At 42.0% G+C, this 25,466-nt stretch overlaps 1 protein-coding gene across 2 annotated transcripts; it reads right to left on the bottom strand.

Annotated features, from left to right (window-relative positions):
- Positions 1-358: 358 nt before the first annotated feature.
- On the bottom strand, positions 359-17,322 carry chst6 (carbohydrate sulfotransferase 6). 2 transcript variants are annotated; one of them, XM_020480603.2, is made up of 2 exons: positions 17,163-17,322; positions 359-3,316 (listed from the first exon to the last, which is right to left on the bottom strand). In XM_020480603.2, the coding sequence occupies exon 2, from the start codon at positions 3,290-3,292 to the stop codon at positions 2,108-2,110; it is 1,185 nt and encodes a 394-aa protein (XP_020336192.1). In that variant the 5' UTR covers positions 3,293-3,316; positions 17,163-17,322; the 3' UTR covers positions 359-2,107. The 2 variants fall into 2 exon arrangements, with proteins under 2 accessions (XP_020336192.1, XP_020336191.1); XM_020480602.2 differs by having other exon boundaries at positions 359-3,313.
- Positions 17,323-25,466: the final 8,144 nt, after the last annotated feature.

Genomic DNA, 25,466 nt, shown 5'->3' with positions numbered 1-25,466 from the left:
ACTTTATAGGGCCCCCCCTTATAGTTGTTTAATTAACCATTATTTTACCTGGTATATTGACAGAAAACAGTGCACTACTTTCTCTTGTACACCAAGGACCCAGGAAAGAGTTGCAGGGGAGAGGAGGAGAATGTGCCTATTTGAAATCTAGAAAAAAATGTGTAGCTCGAGACATGTTTCATATTTTAAAAGTAGCTGCTAGAACAGGTTGGAGACCCCTGGTATACTGTACCAGCAAATTAGCCTACGTCTTCATTTACAGTCAACATACCTTCTGTCCAGCGTACCACAACCAAACACCACCAAATCTATTTACAGCAAATAACAAAGAGTAAAATATGGGGCAAATAAGGACTAATTTAATCAAATGTAACATTTATTGCTAATAAATCAACAGGTCAAACAAAATCAATTCAGAAATCACCAGTACATCATAATCTCACCATAATCAAATAAAATCATCTGGTTATTATTAGATAATTACATTGGGAAAATTAAGATTATTCCATTAGCATTGCCTACAGTAAGCATTCTTACTGTCATTTGTACAAAACAAAGTATAACAAAGCCAGATCTAGGTGAGAAAGTCAAATCAAGTGGTGGCACCAGACCACTATCATTTTAACCAAATTCATTTTTTTCTACACCCATGAATAAGAACATAACTTACATAGCAGGGGATTTGTTCACATTATACTGGGAGCCATATTGAAGTGTGACGACTGCATGGATAGCAAACTTCATAGCAGACTCACCTAAAAGTATCAGTCACAACATAATAAAGTAGAAAGATATCTATTTTAAAAATGTTATTTAACCTTTATTTAACTATATTTGAGGACATTCCACATTTAATTATGCCCTTCAGTTAAATAATGTCATTGATATTCAACACTATGGAAAGGTTCCTTAAACAAAGAGCAGGGTGCATAAACTTTTTAATGACGTAACAAAGTCATAACACTGTTTCATTTTTAACCATGCTGTGTTGTGTGTAAAAGGTCACTCTATTCTTGATTAATGATCTTATGGCGTTAAACAAAGCCACTGACCAACACTCATTGCAAGGTTTCCCAGACACAGATTAAGTCTAATCCTGGACTAAACCATGGAGTACCTGTTTATATAAAATGATATAGACACTAACAAAACCCATAAATCCACTTTCATAGACCACCAAACCATTACAAACACACAGGCATTCACACGCACACTGAGTTGCACCCTTTCTCACATGCACACTTGTACATGTGTTTTCATCTGGTGCTTCAAACTACAATACATTCTGAGCATAACTGGTTGTGATTGAGAGAGAGGGCTTTATCATCAGTCTTCACTGACGGCTACAGTACAGCAGCTCCTTCTCAAACCCTGGTCGGGAATAACATCATGCCACGGAGCTGGGCTTCATCTCTGGCTCCGGTATGTATAGGTTGGAAATCAATGTGATTTAAGATATATCCCACTGCCTAACTCTTTCATTCCTTCCCCAAACACTAACCATTATTTCAGTACTCTATAGAACATTACAACAATGACATAAAGAAAGATTAGAATTGAGAAAATAAAACAACATAACCATTAGTCTCTGTAAACATAAACCAAAGCAGATCTACATCTCGGTGACATGCATTAACCCAGGGGTCCCCAATTACATTCAGCCTTGGGCTGATATTTCCTTGAGTGGATGGTCAGGGGGGCAGGAATAACTTATCGCAAGAATCCCAAACAGATATAGTATTTGACAAAAACAGACTCATCAGATATAGTATTTGACAAAAACAGAATCATTTCAAACCTTGATTACACTGGGATACGATCACATATGCCTCTCTATTTATTAGTGTAAATACTTGGGCATGGATTTCCTAAATTAAAATCATTTTGAGCTGATTTCCTGGTGATTTGACAGTATTTTATGTTCCGTGGATCACCTATTGGGGAACTTTGCATTAACCCCTAACCAATACTGGCCTCCAAGCTCTTTTTCCAGTTCTATTTCCCTTAGGGGATGGATATTGACACCCTCCTGTTGGTGAATAGTTGCATTGTTCTCATTCCCACAAATACATTTCAGTGTGATTTGGTCTCTGAAAATATTATCTACTCATTGTTTGTCAGTTTTGGAAGGGAGCCAGCTGAAGTGATATCGTTCACGGGGAGTCAGAAGGTCCACGTCAAGTTTCTTCTGTTCTTTCTCACTGTCAACGGTCCTATACCCCAGCAAAGACATGGCACCCTTACACACCTCCTGGATGTTCCTTACCTTGTCATGGGGCAAAGTAGTACGCCAAGCCTGAGAGACGTCTGCTGCGTTGCGGGAGGTGATTTGGAAGGCCTCCTTCTTGGTGCCCTTGCCCTTACCGTGGGTGACCTTATAGATCCACTCCTGTAGTGACTGTGTCATCTCCAGCCCCACAAACTGATACATACTGTCAATCTCTGTCAAGGGGTCTCTCACCATGTCCTCGTAGCGTACCATCTTGTAACGTCCACGTAGAAAGTCTGGAGGTTTGAGCATGGCCCTCTCGTGGATGCGGATGTGGCTGCGGCATATCTCCTGCATGACGCGATACTGTGTGTCATCCACCTTGGTGTTGCCTTGCTCCAGGACCAGGGCATTATCCTTCACTAGGGCTTTGGCTGACTGCTCCCTGGAGCGCGCCACGGCCCGCGGGTCTCTCACCAGGTGGATGATGCGCAGGTCCAGAGTGGGGTCCTGCAGGAGAGGGTACAGGGAGTCTAGCTCAAAGAAGCGCACCTCTTTGAGCACCACATGGCTGTAGGTCCGACAGGCCTCTTCTGCCCCCTGCAGGCCAGGCCTGTCACACTTCTGCTTGCACTCTGTCTCGTTGCTGAAGAGGTGGCGGGGTGTGAGCTGGCAGGCAGGGGGAGAGCACAGGGCACGGCTGTGGCTCCACATAAAGAGGGCTGACATGTTGTGCTGGGCGGGAGTGTAGGCATCCATGACAGACATGTCACACTGGAAGACGCTGCGCATCAGGTCTCTCACCGCCATGCGCAGTGCCCGGGCTCCAGGCATCTGCAGAGTGGTCCACACATGCCACGATGGCTCCATCAGGTAGAAGACAGACGGGTGCTGGCTGAACACCTGGCCCAGGAAGGAGGATCCAGACCGCCATGAGGACAGCAGGAGCACGTGGACCTTGCCCTGGGAAGGAGGGCTACCACAAGGGAGCTGGACATACCATCCAAACAGCAGCACCACAGCCACTCCCTGAAGAAGCAGCAGGAACACCACGGTTGGTGGCGTCAGTCTGAAGCGCGGCATGCCGGAGACTCTCTGTGTGAGCTGCTGGGAATTTATAGGAGGGTGAGAGGGCGCAAGAGAGAGAGAGAGAGAGAGAGAAAGGGGAGGGAGAGAATAAGGAGAGGCATATTAAGAGTTTCATTCCAAAATGCTATGTATACACATCTTCAGAAATGTTGGTAAATTTGTTTTTATTGTTAAAAAAAATATGAAAGAGATGTGTTTTTCACTAATCATGGCATAGAGTTGTTTAATTAAAGACATGTATTTGTTTAAAATCTATCACTTGATGGTTTCATTTCAGAGAGACAAATAATCATGTTCTTAGCAAAATGCTATATATCTGCTTCACTGAGAAATAAGTTGTACTGCTACGTTTTATAGAGTGAATCAAATAATGTAACAAATAATTACGAGTTTTATAAAGGAATGTACAAATGAAACATTTGTGACATCAATATTTAAAAAATATTCGTTTTATATAATTTAATACACTAATATGAGAACTGTATGTAAAACATTTACATTTGACATTTACATCTGACATTTCAGTCTTTTAGCAGATTCTCTTATCCAGATTGACTTAGAGTAAGTGCATTTATCTTAAGACAGTGGTTACCAACAGGATAATCGCGATCGACTGGTCGATCTTCAAGGTATTCCTAGTCGCTCACCAAACACTTCTGTAGAAAAGCCAATGAAAAAGCCATGCGCTGCTTTTTAAAATTTGTATTAATCTTTCGCTGTTGGTAGTAAGTGCACTTGATTCAGAAGTCCTGCATGCCAGTTAGGCAGGGTTCCCATTTTAAACCATTTAATTTGTCTGGACGTACAAACTCTACCTACCCGGCGGAACTTAATAGATACATCAAGTGTACCTACTGCGCTGGCCAATCGGAAAGTTCAAATGACCGTTCCTACATTGCCAGTGTACCACAACCCTGCAGTAAAATTTGATACTAGCCTAATAGCCTTTATTTTTGAAGTTTATTTTGTAATTTTATTTTTACTCCCAATTTCGTGATATCATATCTTGTCCCATCGCTGCAACTCCCGTTCGGACTCGGGAGAGGTGTAGGTCGAGAGCCATGCGTCCCCTGAAACACAACCCCGCCAAGCCGCACTGCTTCTTGACACACTGCTCGCTTAACCCGGTAGCCAGCCGCACCAATGTGTCGGAGGAAACACCGTACAGCTGGCTATCGAAGTCAGCGTGCATGTGCCCGGCACACCACAAGGTGTCGCTAGAGCGTGATGGGACAAGGACATCGCAGCCAGCCAAATCCTCCTTTAACCCGGACGATGCTGGGACAATTGTGCACTGCCTCAATTGTGCACCGTCTCCCTGTTGTGCACCGTCTCCACCATCTCCCGGTGCACCGTCTCCCTGTTGTGCACCGTCTCCACCATCTCCCGGTGCACCGTCTCCCTCTAGCACTGCGATGCAGTGCCTTAGATGTGTGCGCCACTCGGGAGGCCCCAGAATTCATGAAGTTTAAAACCATGACCAAAGAGACACTGTTAAAGAATACAGCAAAGAGCATAGAAGGGATGCTGAAAAATCTGAATAAAACAATAATTAAAAAATACTTTTTAGAAAAAGCAAAATGTTAAGGTTTTATTCAGCACTGTCAACACTTTTACAAAATGTGCTTCTCCCTTCTTCCACTTGTGCTGCAGCTGCAATGAATGAGTAGCCACATGTGTTGATAGGCCTGAGTTTCTGTTTTTATTATTAGCAACACGTTTGTGTCTATTTTAATATAGAGGAATATTTCATGGTCATGGAAACAATATTAATTTGTGCATGAGACAGAAATAATGCAATGCAACTCGATTTTCGCCATCAGTTGGAAGACTGTCCCATCTTTCTGGTCAGGGGTGTATTTATTCTGCCGATTCTGTTGCTAAACAAAGTGGGATTAAAATTGATTTAGTTGTCATTGATCTACACAAAATACTCCATAGTGAGATTAAAATTCTACAAATAAAAATGCATAACTAAAATATAGTTGTTGCAAAAGTACATTAAACATTTTGTTTACGCAAGCCTAAAATAGTTCAGGAGTAAGATTTGGCTTAACAAATCACATCAGTTACATGAACAAAGTTTGTGGTCATATGCACATCCTAATGTGCTGGGCTAATAAAGAATACCTGTAAAGAACAGGAAGTCTGCAATTCACCGCTTTATTGATGACGTTTTCGATCCGAACCAGATCTTCATAAAGTCAAACAGATTGAGTGGTCACATCCAAAATCTACACATTTCTCCTCACATGACCATTACGCACATGACGCATGGTGGGTGTGGAAACAATTAAATTCACTTTTGCGCATAGTCCATCATAATTAATCACAAAAGGTACATATGGTCATAAAGCATTATATACATTTATACAACGGGTGGGTCTAATCCTGAATGCTGATTGGTTAAAACCGCATTCCAGTCAGTGTCTATTCCACAAGTTACCACCGGCTAAATCTATGACTTTAAAATTCCTATTTACACTGTTCAATCTCAATGCGCAATCCACTGTCATCAGCACAGCCAGGCAATATTTTACTTGATCTCCACAATTAAAAACATCTAGACATTATCCCACATTTCTTTTAGACTAACATTTAGTTTTCAACAGCTGAGATTTGTATAAACCTTGCGGTCTCTCTCTGACATTTGCAACATTGTTTCAATATTCCAATTCGATCTCCAGCTGTCCCATAGTAATGAACGTGTCTGGAATCGGTACGAAACAGAAAGGCAGGCAGCATTTCTCAGCCAGTCGAAGTCATAAATCACTTGGCATCCTTTTTTAGTTAAAAACAACGAAGTGCAGCTAGTTTGTATTCTTTCCAGCAACAGTTCGAAGTGATTGTGTTAGCTGTGTTGTTGGATAGCTCCTCTGAACAACAGTGTCCTGACGAGAGAGGACATTTTCTATGCCAGGCGAAATTGTGCCTCATTGTTATGGATATATCCAAATAAATGTTTATAGATAAAAGCTTCAACAAATGCAGTTACAGTTGTTATTACAGACTACAAAGGGATGCACAGCTGCGAGCTGCCCAGTGACACAAGCTGTTAGGAAAATTAGGATTAAATGACTGAACAATATTCTCATTTTAAATAGAACTGTAACTAAGTAAACTTATACTCTGTTTTATTATATCTGATTAACAATATGAGTTTATAAGAAGGGATTGTGTGACACGGACAAGGAGTAATTAAAGTAAATGAACACCATTCCAACTAGGAAGAAAGGAATGGGTTGTGGATTAAGTAAACAGATAAGGTAGTTAAGCTATGATTGAACCGACAAAACTGAGCTCTGGGGTGTTTTAGATAAGGCAGTGAGTGCATTCCTAGGTTTTCTGTTAGTTAGAACTGTCAGCTAAGTGGTGATCGATAATGGTGAGGAGTCAAAAGTTAATTCAGTTTTGTTGTGTGTCCTGTGTATGTGCTAGGGGGTCAGAATGAACTTTGAATGAACTTTTAAAGTTCCCTTTGTCTCGGTCGAGAGGAGGAGATTCACTTTAGAAGCAATGAAATGACGTCATGTTATTGTATATAAACTGTTGCTCGTGGTAACGTGGCAGCGCGCTCCGAGAATAAATTCTGTAGATTAAGGGATTTCAATTAATGAAAACATATTGGAATAACAAATTAATAAATAATAAATGAATTCCCTTAATCTATTTTATGAGAATTTGTAAGATTCTTGTTTGCATAAAATAGACGGAGACCTAGTCTTTTCAATAATAGGTAACAGAATTTATTCTCGGAGCGCGCTGCCACGTTACCACGAGCAACAGTGGTAAATTAGGTTGAGAGTTTCAAGTTCACATCAACAACAAACTAGAATGATCGAAACACACCAAGACAGTCGTGAAGAGGGAATGACAAAGCCTATTCCCCCTCAGGAAACTAAAAAGATTTGGCATGGGTCCTGAGATCCTCAAAAGGTTCTACAGCTGCAATATCGAGAGCAACTGGTTGCATCACTGCCTGGTACGGCAATTACTCGGCCTCTGACCACAAGGCACTACAGAGGGTAGTGCGTCCGGCACAATACATCACTGGGGCCAAGCTGCCTGCCATCCAGGACCTCTACACCAGGCGGTGTCAGAGGAAGGCCCTAAAAATTGTCAAAGATCCCAGCCACCCCAGTCATAGACTGTTCTCTCTACTACCGCATGGCAAGCGGTACCGGAGTGCCAAGTCTAGGACAAAAAGGCTTCTCAACAGTTTTTACCCCCAAGCCATAAGACTCCTGAACAGGTAATCAAATGGCTAAGCGGACTATTTGCATTGTGTGCCCCCCCAAAACCCCCCTCTAACCCTCTTTTTACACTGCTGCTACTCTGTTTATCATATATGCATAGTCACTTTAACTATACATTCATGTACATACTACCTCAGTTGGGCCGACCAACCAGTGCTCCCGCACATTGGCTAACCGGGCTATCTGCATTGTGTCCCGCCACCTACCACCCCCCTCTTTTACACTACTGCTACTCTCTGTTGATCATATATGCATAGTCACTTTAACCATATCTACATGTACATACTACCTCAAACTAACCGGTGTCTGTATGTAGTCTCGCTACTGTATATAGCCTTTCTCTACTTACCTATTGCTCACCTAACACCTTTTTTGCACTATTGGTTAGAGCCTGTAAGTAAGCATTTCACTGTAAGGTATTGTAGGTGTTGTATTCAGCGCACGTGACAAATAAACTTTGATTTGATATTGGCACGAAGTAGCCACCCTTTGCCTTGACAGCTTTGCACATACCCTGCCTTACCATGATCTTGGTAAGGCAGGGTATACATATACAAAGACACACCACCAGTCCAGGTGAAGGGTTAACACGGTAAAAAAAGGATCATGTACAGGCAGCGTTCCTGATACACAAAACTCAAACAAAATAAATACGCCGTCATCAGTGGATGGTCCTTCACTCTTGGTCTTTGGGGTTCACTCCGTGTTGAAATCTTCAGTTCCTTTATTCTGGTAAACATCCTTCTCCACCGTATGCTCAGTGTCTCCAATAGTCTCCTCCTCGTTTGCATGCCGGGGTCAAAGGAATGACAAAGAAAGCAAACCCAGGGAGCGGTTAAGTAGAGGCCCTGATTGGTTTCACCTGTCTGCCGTTTAGTCTCTAATTACAACTGGAGACAGGTGTGGCTGTTCTGCTGCAGTCTGGCAGTTTCCCCTGAGCTGTCCATGGTCCTGCCTCTGGGGAATACTTCCCATTGCTGTCCGTGGTCCTGACAGCCAGAAATCCCAGAAACCTCGCAGGCACATACTGTCCATCCACCACACAACCCCTGAAACCGCTACATACCTTTCCCCCAGCATTGACCCTGTGGTCAGGGCGGTCAAAGAAAACATGGCATGTGTAGAACCCAAAACGGTGGACGCTCCGATAGTGGAACGGCTGGAGGCTGAGGAACCACCGGGTGATCTGGGCGTTAGTGTGCTTATTCTGCTTCATCCAGGTAAGGGGAGCGTGATCGGTCATCAACACAAACTTGCGGCCCAAAACATAATAGTTAAAAAAATCCAGAGCCCATTTGATTGCCAAACACTCTTTTTCCACTGTTGCATATTTGGTTTTGTGGGGGATCAACTTATGGCTAATGTACAGCACAGGATGTTCCTCTTCCTGTGAGATTACAGCTCCAATTCCAGTGTCCGATGCATCTGTCTCTACAATCAGAGGTTTCGAGAAATCCGGTGAACACAACACAGGGGCAGTGCATAAGGCTGTTTTCAGTTTCTGGAATGCCTTTTCGGCGGCAGGGTTCCACTGTACCATGGTAGGTTTGGCCTTCCGGGTCAGGTCATACAGGGGTCCTGCAATGATTGCATAATCTTGGATGAAATGTGTGTAATCACCGGTTATTCCTGCCTACCTGCCTACCTACCTTCCTACCTACTATTATTGCCTACCTGGTTAAATAAAGGTAAATAATTCCCAGGAAGGTACCCCAGGTACCTCGAGGCTAATCCTGGATCACAGCGACCTTCTTCTCTTGTGGTTTGATCAACCCTCGCCCTATGGAATAGCCCAGATACTTTGCTTCACATACCCCCAACGTGCATTTCTTTGGGTTGGCTGTTGAGTCCAAAAGTGCCTATTGACTCACCCACTTTTTTAAAAGGTTAATATGATACACCTGTTCTGGCTTCCTTCTCCCTGGCTGACGGATAAGGTAGTTCACAGCCCCAGTTTCTGCAGCACCTCGTAGGGACCCCACCATGTGGCCAGGAATTTACATACCGTCATGGGTACTAACACCATAACCCGATCCCCTGGGGGCGAACTCTCGGGGTTGAGTGGGACGGTTATACACTCGACTCTGGGCTTCTTGGGCCTGCTGTAAATGTTCCTTCACATTAGGCATTACCAACGCGTTTATTCTTTCTCTCATGTCTTCAATGTGTTCTATGACCGTGTTGTGGGGGCTGGACTGTTGTTCCCAGTTCTCCTTCATCACATCTAACAATCCCCTGGGCCTGTGGGAAAACAATAGCTCAAATGGGGAAAAACCAGTGGATGCCAGGGGTACCTCACTTATGGCGAACATCAACAACGGGAAGAACTGGTCCCAGTTTTGCCCATCCCGCTCAATGGTCCGTCTGAGCATGGATTTCAGGGTTCTATTGAATCTCTCGACTAGGCCGTCAGTCTGGGGGTGATATACAAATGTGCGCAAGTGATTTGAAGTAATTTACATAAATCTTTCATCACCTTGGACATCAACACCATACCTTGGTCTGTCAGGATCTCTCAAGGTAAACCTACGCTGGAAAACATCTGTAGCAGCTCTCTGGAGATGCTCTTGGTGTTGGCACTATGCAGGGGATAGCCTCGGGATACCTGGTGGCATAATCAACTGTGACCAGTATATGTTGAAACCCTTTTGCAGACCGTGGTAAGTGTCCAATTAAATCCATAGCAATTATATCCAATGGCGTATCTATCACAGGCAACGGGATTAAAGGATTTAGTAAATCCGGGAGGGGTGAGGTTCTCTGACAATCAGGACACCCCTGATAATACCTTACCATATCCGCATACACCCCCGGCTAGAAGAAACATTGTAACACCCATTCTTGTGTATTCCCTCTCTGTAAATGTCCTCCCAACAAGTGGCTATGGGCCAGGTTCAGCACTGTACACCAAAACGGGGTAGGAACCAACAGCTGCTCCACGGTGATGTCATGGGACTTAGTGTCCTGGTATATAAGAGATGGTTGCTCATTGAAAAATGGGGAAAGGTGAGGACATGAGCAGGATTTACAGGTACCCCATTGATTACCTTGACATTCTGTCTGGCTTTCTGTAGTGTGGGGTCTTCCAGCTGAGCAGTACCAAACCTTCCCCTGTACTGTGCTAACTCAGGAGGGAACATGTTATATGCATCAGAATTTCCAAGCCCTTCGGCCTGCGCTTCCTGTTCCTCCCCTTCCACCATTTCTGGCCCATTTATCCTCACTGGGTTTCCTCCCTCTTCATCATTTCATTCCCCTTCTTCTCCCAGGAGAACTCCAGTGTCGGCTACGGAAGTTGCCAGGTAAGTAGCAACTTGCTAATTTTCTTTTCTTAGGTCAGGGAGTTGTTTGGTAGCAGTTTCATTTTCTTTTCACCAGAAAATGTGAAGGATGCCTGGCATGCCCTATTACTGGCACAGCCAGCTCCTTTGTCCTGTAGTCCGTTCCTTAATTCTTGAAATATGGACAGCCGTTACCCAGTAGCACGGGGTATGGTAGGTTCTCAACCAAACCTAGGTTACTTCGGAACTGCCCTCTGGTGGTGTTAATCTCTAAATCTGCGGTTGGGTAAATTTTGGTGTCCCCGTGTACACAGGTGATGTCCATGGTTGGAGTGGTAGTTCTCTGTGGCTGGGTTAATAGTGAAGGCATGATGAGGGAGACCAAGCTATGGGAGTCTAGAAGAGCATCAACTTGGACCTGTACCCGACTGAGGTGCGGTGGGTGGCGGAGGGCTTGGACACGGGTAGAATGACATGGAAATGGTGTAGATTGGAAATGTCAACCTGCATGGGTTCCTCCTTCTTGGGACAGTTCCATGCGATGCGTCCTATTTCGCCACAGAAGTAGCACTCTCGGATGTCAGTATCCACCCCTCTATTCCCTGTCTTTGCTTCATGTTGGAAAACACAATTCTGGTGCCCAAGTTTCCCATCTGCTCTTTGGATTTTCTCTTTCCAAACCCGGGGAGTCTGCAGTTGAGATGTCTTCCTTCCTCCTTCTTTGAGGCCTCCCTTTCCGGGGGGAGGGGGTTCTGTCCAGCTGACTGGGTTTGAGCAGTTCTTCAATTGCTCGACATCACTGACCAAGGTAAACCACTCCGTCCGCTGTGGTGGGACTGCCCAGGCTGACAACCTTTAACTTGTAAGGTAAGGCAGGGATGTAGTGGTCAATCATGATTCTTTCCATGATGTCCCCAGCACTGAGGGTTGCGGGCTGTAGCCATTTTTTTGCCAGGTGGACCAGGTCAAACTTTAAATGCGCAGCCACAAGGTTTCTCTGATCAATAGTCCTGATATTACTCCAGTGTTCTCCTGTCCTGCTATGCATTGTAAGAGCTTGTTTAATTTCTCCTACATAGCATAAACCAGAAATATATTTGATAAGTTATACCACATTTTTTATAGAACACTTGATGAAACCCTGAATCTGAATGGCCTTGTCTGTAATGAGGTGATTGAACATTGTGCTGTGATCGCTGTGCTGTTGTGCTGTGATGTTTTGACAGCCATGCTGGTTAAGCGTATTGGGGTGATTGAACATTTGTTCAAGTTACACTGGGTACATCTGTCACATCTGTAATTACCGTCCGACATTGTCTAGGAAGGTGCTACATGGTAGCCGTGGAAGACCAGACCTCACCACCATTTGACTGATGTTGGGGCCGCGTCTGAAGACTACCTGCTTGGTTTATTGTTACTGTAATTTAATTATACCAATGTGTTTTCATTAATTGAATTCCCTTAATCTATTTCATGAGAATTTGTAAGATTCTTGTTTGCATAAAATGGACGGAGACCAGTCTTATCAATAATAGGTAACAGAATTTATTCTCGGAGCGCGCTACCACGTTACCACGAGCAACAGTTTATATACAATAACATGACGTCATTTCATTGCTTAACAGAATCCCCTCCTCTCGACCGGGACAAAGTGAGGTGAAAAGTTAAATCTAACTTACTAACACACTCCCAGGTCACACAACATAATTGAATTAACTTTTGACCCTTCAACATTATCGATCACCACTTAGCTGACAGTTCTAATTAACAGAAAACCTAGGAATGCACTCACTTCCTTATCTAAAACACCCCAGAGCTCAGTTTCGTTGGTTCAACCATAGGTTAACTACCTTATCTGTTTACTTAATCCACAAACCATTTCTTTCTTCCTAGTTGGAATGGTATTCATTAACTTGAATTACTCCTTGTCCGTGTCACACAATCCCTTCTTATGAACTCATATTGTTAATCAGACATTATAAAACAGAGTATAAGTTTACTTAGTTACAGTTCTATTTGAAATATGGATATTGTTTATTCATAATAATTCTAACATTTATTTACAAGTATTTTCCAGTTGTAGGTCAGTGCTCAAACTGTTTGCCTAGTGGGGAGTATTGAAAAAAGCATTGGACTCATTGGTCAGGGGGGCGGGGTGGTCAGTGCGCAAACTGTTTGCCCAGTGGGGAGTATTGAAAAAAGCATTGGACTCGTTGGTCAGGGGGGCGGGGTGGTCAGTGCGCAAACTGTTTGCCTAGTGGGGAGTATTGAAAAAAGCATTGGACTCGTTGGTCAGGGGGGCGGGGTGGTCAGTGCGCAAACTGTTTGCCTAGTGGGGAGTATTGAAAAAAGCATTGGACTCGTTGGTCAGGGGGGCGGGGTGGTTTGAGAGTGAAGCTCTCATCCTGGGTCATATTTTTGTAACGGACCTGTGCATCATGCAGCCAATCCTCTGGTTAACCCCACTGTCTAAAGCGCCCATCCAGACAGTGAGCATTTTTGTCATAGTCACTCTGTTCAACAGATCCTGCGTATGTGACTGTATTGGCTGATAGGGAAGCTCTTTTTCAGGGGTGTATATTGTATATTGTTATCTGAAGCTATCTCCGCATAACAGGGAATTCTCATTCGTTGGCTTCCTGTATAGATCCGTGCTAAAGCAACCCCCTCCCTCTTTATCAAAATGTCCATAAAACTTGTTTCATGCACATAAAAGGTGAGAGTGAATTTCAGATGTTCTCTGCTTGTATTGATGAAGGAGTGAAATGTATAAAGTTCCTGTGCTGTGCCCTGGAATAGAAGGAATATGTCATCAATGAACACTGGCATAGCACTCACCCCCGCAAGGCGATGGGTGAGTGCTACGAGCCCCCCGGGGGGCCCACGAGCCCCCTGGAGGTTAGGCCCCCCAGATAGTATATGTACACATCAAAACTGTGAAGGACCTCCGCGTTAATCTGGACCTTGATGTCTCTTTTGACGAACATATCATATTGTTATCATATTACTCCAGTACTAGTCTCTATACACTGGCTTCCTGTTAAGGCTAGGGCTGATTTCAAGGTTTTACTGCTAACCTACAAAGCATTACATGGGCGTGCTCCTACCTATCTCTCCGATTTGGTCCTGCCGTACATACCTACACGTATGCTATGGTCACAAGACACAGGCCTCCTTATTGTTTCTAAGCAAACAGGCGGAGGCAGGGCTTTCTCCTATAGAGCTCCATTTTTATGGAATGGTCTGCCTATCCATGTGAGACGCAGACTCGGTCTCAACCTTTAAGTCTTTACTGAAGACTCATCTCTTCAGTATATCTTATGATTGAGTGTAGTCTGGCCCAGGGGTGTGAATGTGAACAGCAAGGCACTGGAGAGATGAACCGCCCTTGCTGTTTGCCTGGCGGGCTCCCCTCTCTCCGCTGGGAGAGATTCTATGCCTCCCACCCTATTACGGGGGCTGAGTCATTGACTTAATAGTGCTCCTCCATGCCGTCACTAGGAGGGGTGCGTCACTTTAGTGGGTTGAGTCACTGACGTGATCTTCCTGTCCGGTTTTGTGCCCCCTAGGGCTTGTGTGGTGGAGGAGATCTTCGAGGGCTACACTCAGCCTTGTCTCAGGGTAGTAAGTTCGTGGTCTGTTGATGTCCCTTTAGTGTTGTGGGGTCTGCACTTTGGCAAAGTGGGTGTCTTATCTTGTGTCCTGTGTGAATTTAAGTATGCTCCCTCGAATTCTCTCTCTCCCTCCACTACCAGAGGACCTGAGCCATAGGACCATGCCTAAGGATTAACTGGCCTGATGTCTCCTACCTGTCCCCAGTTCACCTGTTCGTGCTGCTGCTCCAGTTTCAACAGTTCTGCCTGCGGCTATGGAACACTGACCTGCTCACCAGATGTGTTACCTTGTCCCAGACCTGCTGATTTCGATCCTCTCTTTCTACCGCACCTAGATGCCTACTGGATAACTTATTCATATTGATTTTAATCTTTTAAATAAATTTATCTTATTAACACTTTGTTCTAGCTAGCTATTTGTGTAGGTAGCTATCAAGTAAACACAATAATCGGCTATAAAAAGCCAACTGATATTTACTCCTGAGGTACTGACCTGTTGCACCCTCTTACAAGCACTGATTATCATTCGACCATGCTGGTCATCTTGAAGAACAATCTGGCCTTAATGGCCATGTACTCATAATCTCCACCAGGCACAGCCAGAAGAGGACTGGCCACCCCTCAGAGCCTGGATCCTCCCTAGGTTTCTTCCTAGGTTTCTGCCTTTCTAGTGAGTTTTTCCTAGCCACTGTGCTTCTACAGTTTGCTTACTGTTTGGGGTTGAAGTCTGGGTTTCTGTATAGCACTGTGTGACATCTACTGATTTTGATTGATTGATGTAATATATAGGCCTAGTGCCTAACACCTTGATCAGACCGACAGCGTCATTGTGTTTTGGTACACCAGAAGTACATTCATTTCTAATGGAACACTGCATTAGCCTTGCATTGCAGAGGCAGTTGCAGTGTGTTCTGTGTGGTGCATATGTATACATCAAATTGTATGTGTAGACTTGACAGAAATAGTAACAAAACGTAAATGTTTAACTTTTGTTGGACACATATCCAGGGATGTAGTGCTGCTGGAGTGCCTTTTTTCAATTTGAGAATACAAGGAGCTGGTAAAAATATTTCAGGAAAAAATATTCTGAAGTGTCCTGCAAGATCACATAATGATGAATGAGTATTTTACATAACAAAACCAAATATAATAGCATAGCATAGTAGGTCTATAATGTTACTGTTACACCAAAAACACCTCATTTCTAGTGAGATTTTAGGATGGTTAACTGAAGTTGAATAGGCACATTTATTTTCTCATGCGGCCAAAACTCAACAGTGTGTGCCACTAGGCAGGATATGTTTTCATTAAAACAAAATAAATACAAGGCTAATAGTTTGTTAACACCATCTGCTCTAATTCACTGGTAAAATGTGAAGAATTATCATTCATGATTGACAGTGATTATGGCCTATTTTGAAATTAGGTATGCCCTACTTGAGGGTTTTAAAAATATAACATCTTCTTGAGACAATACATGTGTGCATAAGCAGATGTTGCAATTGGAGGATGCATTTTATGCATATTCCATTATAATATTCAACTGCTTCTCCAGTTTCAACTGTTCTGCCTGCGGCTATGGAACCCTGACCTGTTCACCGGACATACTACCTTATCCCGGACCTGCTGTTTTCGACCCCCTCTCGCGACCTCTGAATGCTTGGCTATGAAAAGCCAACTGACACTTCCTCCTGAGGTGCTGTCCTTTTGCACCCTCTACAACCACTGTGATTATTATTTGACCCTGCTGGTCATCTATGAACGTTCGAACATCTTGAAGAATACGATCTGTTCTTAATGGCCCTGTACTTTTATAATCACCACCTGGCAAAGTTAGAAGAAGACTGGCCACCCCTCAGAGCCTGGTTCCTCTCTAGGTTTCTTCATAGGTTCCTGCATTTCTAGTGAGATTTTCCTAGCCACTGTGCTTCTACATCTGCTTTGCTTGCTGTTTGGGGTTTTAGGCTGAGTTTCTGTATAAGCACTACGTGACATCTGCTGATGTAAAAGGTGCTTTATAAATACATTTGAATTGATAGTTTATCTTTTTTTTTTTTTTTTTGTGCTCCTAACACCAAAAAAAAATACCACTACCCCACTGCACATTTCTACAAAAAATGTTGGATTGCATAATGAAAAAAAGTTTGACTGTAGAATGTATTATGGAGCATTGATGCAATGACGTTGTCGGTCTGGTCGAGGCTATGCCTGTAAATGGGGCAAGGGGTACAGGTCCCAAAATCAATGGGCAAAGGCATGCTACAAAGTTTCTTCATCGAACAGTTAACATTAATGAATAGTCTACATTTAGGACATGTTAACATCATTTCTATGGTATATATACGCCTATATAATAATACATGTACTGTATATATGTATTCATACATAATACATAACATACATAATAAAACATTATTCTTTAGATAGGCCTATGTATTCTTTAGACCCGAATACATTTTTTAAAAGTAATGTGCTGAAATTGAATGGAACACTCACCTACATTAGCCTAAATTAAACAGTCTGTAGGGGTGCAATCCTTAGCTTCGGACTATCCAATATCATACAGAACTACATACCAGACAACAGTGGACAAACACTGTTACAAACAGCGATCGGTAACCGTGATCCACAGATACATAAAACAATGTCGCTAAAAAGAGTTTTTGTCGGAGCTGGGCAGTCCCAGTAGTTCGTTTTTGCATGAATACTTTACCTTCTCCGCTGTGTTGCTGGGCGACGAGACCGCAATGAGTGAGGAGAGCTCTGAAACTAACTGTTGTATTACATTCACGGTCTTTAGGCAAACATCCCCTGCCTTCAGAGTGTTAGTTTGCGTAGCCTACAAAGAGTTTTGAGACGTGGCCATGAGAGCTGCGCCTGGCAGTGCAGACTGGTCTCATAGACTAGACGTAACATAGTAAACGTAAATCCGGGATACAGCCATGTGTATGGGATGTTACGTTTGGTATGGTTACATAAGACAGAAGGTTACTTAAAATAGGGTGGTTGGTCAAAGTAGATGGGTGGGCGTATATTGTAAACCAAAAACCAAAAATTGTGTGTTCAAATCTCATTACGGACAACTTTAGCATTTTAGCTACTTTGCAATTACTTAGCATGTTAGCCCTAACCTTACCCCTTTTAGCTAACCCTTCCCCTAACCCTTTTAGCTAACCCCTCCCCTAACTTTAACCTAACTCCTAACCTTAACCCCTAGCCACCAAGCTAACGTTAGGAACAACAAATTGGAATTCGTAATATAGGATACGTTTTGCAAATTCATAAAATATTAAACATTTAGCAAATTTGTAACATATGGTACGAATTGCAATTCCTAACATATCATATGAAATGGATGATGGATGTTCACAAATTAATACGTACGATATGAAGCATAACATATAATGCAAAAAACAAAAGTCCTTTGAAACCTGATTCAAATGTGATGCTATGTCAAACATTATAGTCCTATGTTATACAGGGGTAAATTGGTGCCAGCTTTTTCTCTCACACACATTGCAGCAAACTTTCGCCCATTACCTAAAGCAGACTGCTGCGCTGTACAAAGTGGCGTGCTCTCTTAAAGCAGCATACCAGATGGAGTGTCTCAGATTTGCGTACAGAAAAAAACGAAAAGTCTTGAGACCACATTGGGCAGTGGGATGGGCAGGGGACAGCAGGGGTGAGAGGGGTGGCATAGGAATCTCTTACCTAAAACCCTTTCAAGTAAACGTTCCTGGGTTGGAAAGGCAGTGCATAAAGAGAAGTGATCTCATATAGATCATATTAAATTACTGCATTACCCTGTAGATTATAGACTCATTTACTTTCATCAGGGGGTTATTGGGCTCATTAGGCCAAATGTCCCCCCAAAACATTTGGTATTTAATAACTAATAACCATGAAATAAAATGTAACTTTTGTACCACTTTGTTACTGCCTGTTTGGAATTCACAAATCACAACATGCTACTGATGCGCATTATTTGCATAGCCTTGGGCACAACTTTATAGGATGGTTACTCTGACCTAAAATGTCACAGATTAATATAATTCTGATAATGGACAGGTTCATTATGACTTATTTTGGACACTTGATTGATCAGTTTCAACTAACTTCCACAATATAATCCACCTTCACAAAGGATGCATCTGGTTCCTGATCACTGGTTCCTGACTCACATTCTGAGCTGCTCATTGTTTGGAAGATTGAAATAAAGCATATCAGGCTATAACTGAGTTAAAAATCTCTCATAACTACACACCAAAGATTCCCTACATAAGGGAGCACATCACACCTTCTTTGGTGGTGACATTGAAAAATGTAATATTGAGCAGAAAGTTAAGGAAAGAAAGTGTTTTATTGAGCTACAGTGGGTGGGACTGTTGCTGATCTGGCCAGCCGAAATGGCTGCCAAGCTAAATGAGCCACACATTGGTATTGGACCAGAATGACAGGGAAATAATGACAGCATGTTTGTGTCACTGAAAGAGAGAGAGAGAGAGAGAGAGAGAGAGAGAGAGAGAGAGAGAGAGAGAGAGAGAGAGAGAGAGAGAGAGAGAGAGAGAGAGAGAGAGAGAGAGAGAGAGAGAGAGAGAGAGAGAGAAAAAGAGAGATTGTATCCATTTCTTTTCACATTCCTCAGTGAAAACAATGTCCTGAGAAAATGTTGAATTGGCTTCTTACCAAAATACCGTACGACAGACCACATGTACACACTGCAAACCCTTATTGACAAACAAACAAATGCAAAGTATTCTCATGCTTTGTGTATTTCAAAAAAGATTTTGACTCAATTTGGCATGAGGGTCTGCTATACAAACTGATGGCAAGCAGTGTTGGGTAAAAAAGATGCCATTATAAAATCAATGTACACAAACAACACGTGTGCACTTAAAATTGGCAACAAACACACATTTTTCTCAGGGCTGTATGGTGCCCCACCCTCTTCCTCATACACTGAGTGTACAAAACATTAAGAACACCTTCCTAATATTGAGTTTCACCTCCCAACCCCCTTTCAGAAAAGCCTCAAGTTGTTGGGGCATGGACTCTACAACGTGTCGAAAGCATTCCACAGGGATGTTGGAAGTCCCAGGTAGCGCAGTGGTCTAAGACACTACATTGCAGTGCTAGAGGCATCACTACAGACCTGGGTTCAATCCCAGGCTGTATCACAACCAGCCATGATCATGAGTCCCATATGGTGGCGCACAATTGGCCCAGCGTCGTCTGGGTTAGGGGAGGGTTTAGCAGGGGAGGCTTTACAAGTAGGCTGTCATTGTAAGTAAGAATTTGTTCTTAACTGACTTGCCTAGTTTTTATTTATTTTGACTTCAATGCTTCCCACAGTTGTGTCAAGTTGGCTGGATGTCCTTTGGATATTGGACCATTCTTGACACATACAGGAAAGTGTTCAGTGTGAAAAACCCAGCAGCATTGCAGTTTGACACAAACCGGTGCACCTGACCGACACCTACTACCATACGCATTCAAAGGCACTTAAATCTTTATCTTTCCCATTCACCCTTTGAATTACACACATATACAATCCATGTCTCAACTGTCTCTCAAGGCTGTCTCAACTGTCTCCTCCCCTTCATCAACACTGATTTGAAGTGGATTTAACAAGTGACATCAATAAGGGATGATAGCTTTCACCTGGATTCATCTGGTCAGTCCATGTAATGGAATGAGCAGGTGTCCTTAATGTTTTGTACACTCAGTGTATATATCAATGAATTGGCAAGGACACTGGAACAGTCTGCAGCACCCAGCCTCACCCTACTGGACTTGGAAATCAAATGTCTACTGTTTGCAGATGATCTGGTGCTTCTTTCCCCAACCAAGGAGGGCCTACAGCAGCACCTAGATATTCTGCACAGATTCTGTCAGACTTGGGCCCTGACAGTGAATCTCAGTAAGATAAAAATAATGGTGTTCCAAAAAAGGTCCAGTAACCAGGACAACAAATATAAATTATTTCTAGACACTGTTGCCCTTGAGCACACAAAGAACTATACCTACCTCTGCATAAACATCAACACCACAGGTCATTTTCACAAGGCTGTGAACAATCTAAAGAGACAAGGCAAGAAGGACCTTTTACACCATCAAAAGGAACATAGCCTGTCTTCTCTCAACGGCCAGGTCTGCCTATGTGCCACTGCTCACAAAAGGAGCTGGAAACTGAGCTGTACTTCCTCCTTCCAAATGTATTACCACATTAGAGATACATATTTCCCACAGATCACACAGACCCACAAAGAGTTTGAAAACAAATCAAACATTGATAAACTCCCATATATGTTAGGAGAAATACCGCAGTGTGTAATCACAGCAGCAAGATTTGTGGCCTGTTGCCATGACAAAAGGGAAGCCAGTGGAGCAGAAACAGCATTGTAAATACCACCAATATTTATCTTTTTATCTTCCCCTGCTATTTGCACCTTGCTAAAACACTGTACACTGTACACACTGTACATAACAATTGAAATGACTTTACCGTTTTAAATCATTCTTCAGTTCAGTATTTATTGTTAAATTCTAATAGTTTATTGTTGATGTTTTGTGTCTTCTGACTTTTGTCTATTGTTTATTTAACTTGCTTTGGCAATGTAAACAGGTTTCCCATGTCCAGTGGTGGAAAAAGTACTCAATTATAATACTTGAGTAAAAGTAAAGATCGCTTAATAGAAAATTACTCAAGTAAAGTGAAAGCCACCCAGGAAAATACGACTTGAGTAAAAGTCTAAAAGTATTTGGTTTTAAATATACTTAAGTATCAACAGTAAATGTAGTTGCTAAAATATACTTAAGTATCAAAAGTAAAGTAAGAATGATTTAAAATGCCTTATATTAAGCAAACCAGACTGCACAATTTTCTTTCTTTTTTAAATTTACTGATAGCCAAGGTCACACTCCAACACTCATCATTTAAAAACAAAGCATTTGTGTTTAGTAAGTCCACCAGATCTGAGGCAGTAGGGATGACCAGGGATGTTCTATTGATAAGTGAGGGAATTGGACCATTTTCTGTCCTGCTAAGCAATCAAAATGTATCAAGTACTTTTGGGTGTCATGGAAAATGTAAGGAGTAAAAAGTACATCATTTTTTTATAAGGAATGTAGTAGAGTAAAAGTAATCAAAAATATAAATACTAAAGTACAGATACCGCAAAAAACTACTTAAGTAGTACTTTAAAGAATTTTTACTTTAGTACTTTACACCACTTCCCATGTCAATAAAGCCCATTTGAATTGAGAGAGAGAGAGGCATTCTTTACTAGATGAAAGAAAAAGGAAACTGCACACTGCTCTTGATAGTATCACTGATATTTAATAAGGTTACGTATCGGCCTGACGGCCTTCTTCATAGCTTTTGTGTTGAAAAAAAAAATTGCACCCTTATGTAGACATAGACCCACCCACATCCGTTCCACACATGGAAAGGGGATGGAGGCAAAGGAAAAACAAATAAGAGCTACCAAATATAACAATATGCATTTCATAAATATTTGAATAAAGTGTGTAAATAAGACGTATTAAACACGTCTGTAAAACCACAATGAGAACATAGACCTACCGAACAAGTTTCTCATGAATCATTGGGTACATCGTACGAAAAACATCAGTAATCTGAAATAGGGGCATAATTCATGTTCAAATTCACATAACATGACATATATAGGAATATCATCATTAAGATCTTATCCAGTCGCAGTACATTTTAATGACCTAAAGCATGACATTTCTACCTTTAGATTTTGTGGCATAGAGAAAGTTAAGATATCAGACAGGGGAGGTGATATTAATAATAATCTGAGTAAAAGAGAATGTTTTGGGGATTTTCACCCTCCAGACATTATTTCCTAAAGGTCTTAATGATGAAATGCCTATGTATGTTATGTTGTGAATTTGTACATGAATTATGCCCCTATTTCATATTACTGATGTTTTTCGTACGATGTACCCAATGATTCATGAGAAACTTGTTCGGTAGGTCTATGTTCTCATTGTGGTTTTACAGACGTGTTTAATACGTCTTATTTACACACTTTATTCAAATATTTATGAAATGCGTATTGTTATATTTGGTAGCTCTTATTTGTTTTTTCTTTGCCTCCAACCCCTTTCCATGTGTGGAACGGATGTGGGTGGGTCTATGTCTACATAAGGGTGCTAATATTAAAAAACTCACAAAAGCTCTGACGAAGGCTGTGAGGCCGATACGTAACCTTATTAAAGATCAGTGATACAATCAAGAGCAGTGTGCAGTTTCCTTTTTCTTTCATCTTGTTCAACTGTTACTATGCACCTGCAAAAAATATTGCTCAGATGTGCGAGTGTCTTTTGAATTGTTATTCTTTAGTAGACTGCCATAGGCAAAGAACAGGGTGAAACTGAGCCATTAATCTGCCAGTCTAAATCAAATGTCTAGACATGATTTACACATCTAAACAAAGCCTCAAAAGCCTCAATATAAATAAATTGCACCCTGAATAGGTACTTTAGCTATTGGTGGAACCATTTAACCTTTATAGAAGCATTATTACTATTACACCATTATTTACTGTACATTGAAGGACACTTTCCACTTTTTAGAGACAGATGAGTGAGGATGATCACAGGAACCCACGTTACTTAGATACACTAGTAAGACAAGGACAGGATATACAGTTGAAGTCGGAAGTTTACATACACCTTAGCCAAATACATTTAAACTCAGTTTTTCACAATTCCTGACATTTAATCCTAGTAAAAATTCCCTGTCTTAGGTCAGTTAGGATCACCACTTCATTTGAAGAATGTGAAATGTCAGAATAACAGTAGCGAGAATTATTCATTTCAGCTTTTATTTCTTTCATCACATTCCCAGTGAGTCAGAAGTTTACATACACTCAATTCATATTTAAGAGCATTGCCTTTAAATAGTTTAACTTGGGTCAAATAAGTCAGGTAGCCTTCCATAAGCTTCCCACAATTAGTTGGGTGAATTTTGGCCCATTCCTCCTGACAGAGCTGGTGTAACTGAGTCAGGTTTGAAGTCCTCCTTGTTCGCACACACTTTTCAGTTCTGCCCACAAATTTTCTGGAGACTTTAGGTCAGGGCTTTGTGATGGCCACTCCAATACCTTGACTTTGTTGTCCTTAAGCCATTTTACCATAACTTGGAAGTATGCTTGGGATCATTGTCTATTTGGAAGACCCATTTGCGACCAAGCTTTAACTTCCTGACTGATGTCTTGAGATGTAGCTTCAATATATCCACATAATTTTCATACCTCATGATGCCATCTATTTTGTGAAGTGCACCAGTCTCTCCTGCAGCAAAGCACCCCCACAACATGATGCTGCCAGCCCCGTGCTTCACGGTTGGGATAGTGTTCTTTGGATTGCAAGCCTTCCCCTTTTTCCTCCAAACATAACGATGGTCATTATGACCAAACAGTTCTATTTTTGTTTCATCAAACCAGAGGACATTTCTCCAAAATGTACAATCTTTCTCCCCATGTGCAGTTGCAAACCGTACTGTGGCTCTTTTATGGCGGTTTTGGAGAAGTGTCTTCTTCCTTGCTGAGCGGCCTTTCAGGTTATGTCGTTTTACTGTGGCTATAGATACTTTGTACCGGTTTCCTCCAGCATCTTCACAAGGTCCTTTGCTGTTGTTCTGGGATTGATTTGCATTTTTCGCACCAAAGTACATTCATCTCTAGGAGACAGAACGCGTCTCCTTCCTGAGTAGTATGACACGCTGCATGGTCCCATGGTGTTTATACTTGCTTACTATTGTTTGTACAGATGAACGTGGTACCTTCAGGCGTTTGGAAATTGCTCCCAAGGATGAACCCAGACTTGTGGAGGTCCACAATTTTTTTCTGAGGTCTTGGCTGATTTCTTTTGATTTTCCCACGATGTCAAGGAAAGAGGCACTGAGTTTGAAGGTAGGCCTTGAGATACATCCACAGGTACACCTCCAATTGACTCAAATTATGTCAATTGGCCTATCAGAAGCTTCTATAGTCATGACATCATTTTCTGGATTTTTCCAAGCTGTTTAAAGGCAGTCAACTTAGTGTATGCAAACATCTGACACACTGGAATTGTGATACAGTGAGTTATAAGTGAAATAATCTGTCTGTAAACAATTGTTGGAATAATTACTTGTGTCATTCACAAAGTAGATGTCCTAACCGACTTGCCAAAACTATAGTTTGTTAACAAGAAATGTATGGAGTGGTTGAAAAGCGAGTATTAATGACTCCAACCTAATTGTATGTAAACCTCCGACTTCAACTGTAGCTCACACAAAAATACACACTTGCTTAAAACAAGTCAACTGAATTCAATTATCCTTCAAGAAACACATACAAACCCAAACACCTATCACTAAGCTCACACACAGTGTGCAGAGCCAAACCTATTCTGATGAAAATATCACAACTGAGAAGGCATTCAAAGATACCTCAGCCCTGCCTGACACTGTAACAGGTATGTTAATACACCTTGAAATGTAAGCATATTGTAGAGGGACGAAAGTGGAGCTATGAATTAAACAGGAATACTACACACTTCAGCTTTAGCTGTCAATGTACACATTCAAATAACAACTACTACAAGTGGCAGACAGTGGCTTTACACAAATGCAGTCTGATGTCACTACAGGTTACTGGTTAGATCTTCTCTGTGATCTAGACTCAGATAAGGCTTAATACTATTGACAAAAATGTTTCATCAAATCAAATTTGTCACATGCACCGAATAGAACAGGTTTAATGCTTACTTACGAGCACCTTCCCAACAATGCAGTTAAAAGCTACAAATAATAAAGCAAATAAGACAAAAAGGAAATAGTAACACAATCAAATAACAATAATGCGGCTATATACAAGGAACACCGGTACCAAGTCAATGTGCAGGGGTACAAGGTGGTTGAGGCAATATGTACAGTGGGGAGAACAAGTATTTGATAACCTGCAAAATCAGCAGTGTTTCCTACTTACAAAGCATGTAGAGG

The sequence above is a fragment of the Oncorhynchus kisutch genome, linkage group LG4 (assembly GCF_002021735.2).
Source record: "Oncorhynchus kisutch isolate 150728-3 linkage group LG4, Okis_V2, whole genome shotgun sequence".
Classification (NCBI taxonomy): Eukaryota; Metazoa; Chordata; class Actinopteri; order Salmoniformes; family Salmonidae; genus Oncorhynchus; species Oncorhynchus kisutch.
Note: the sequence above shows the minus strand (reverse complement) of the source record. Positions and strands in the feature narration are given on the sequence as shown.

What these genes read in the sequence shown, in the direction of transcription:
- chst6 (XM_020480603.2), bottom strand. Translation starts at nt 3,292, where the DNA reads ATGCCGCGCTTCAGACTGACGCCACCAACCGTGGTGTTCCTGCTGCTT.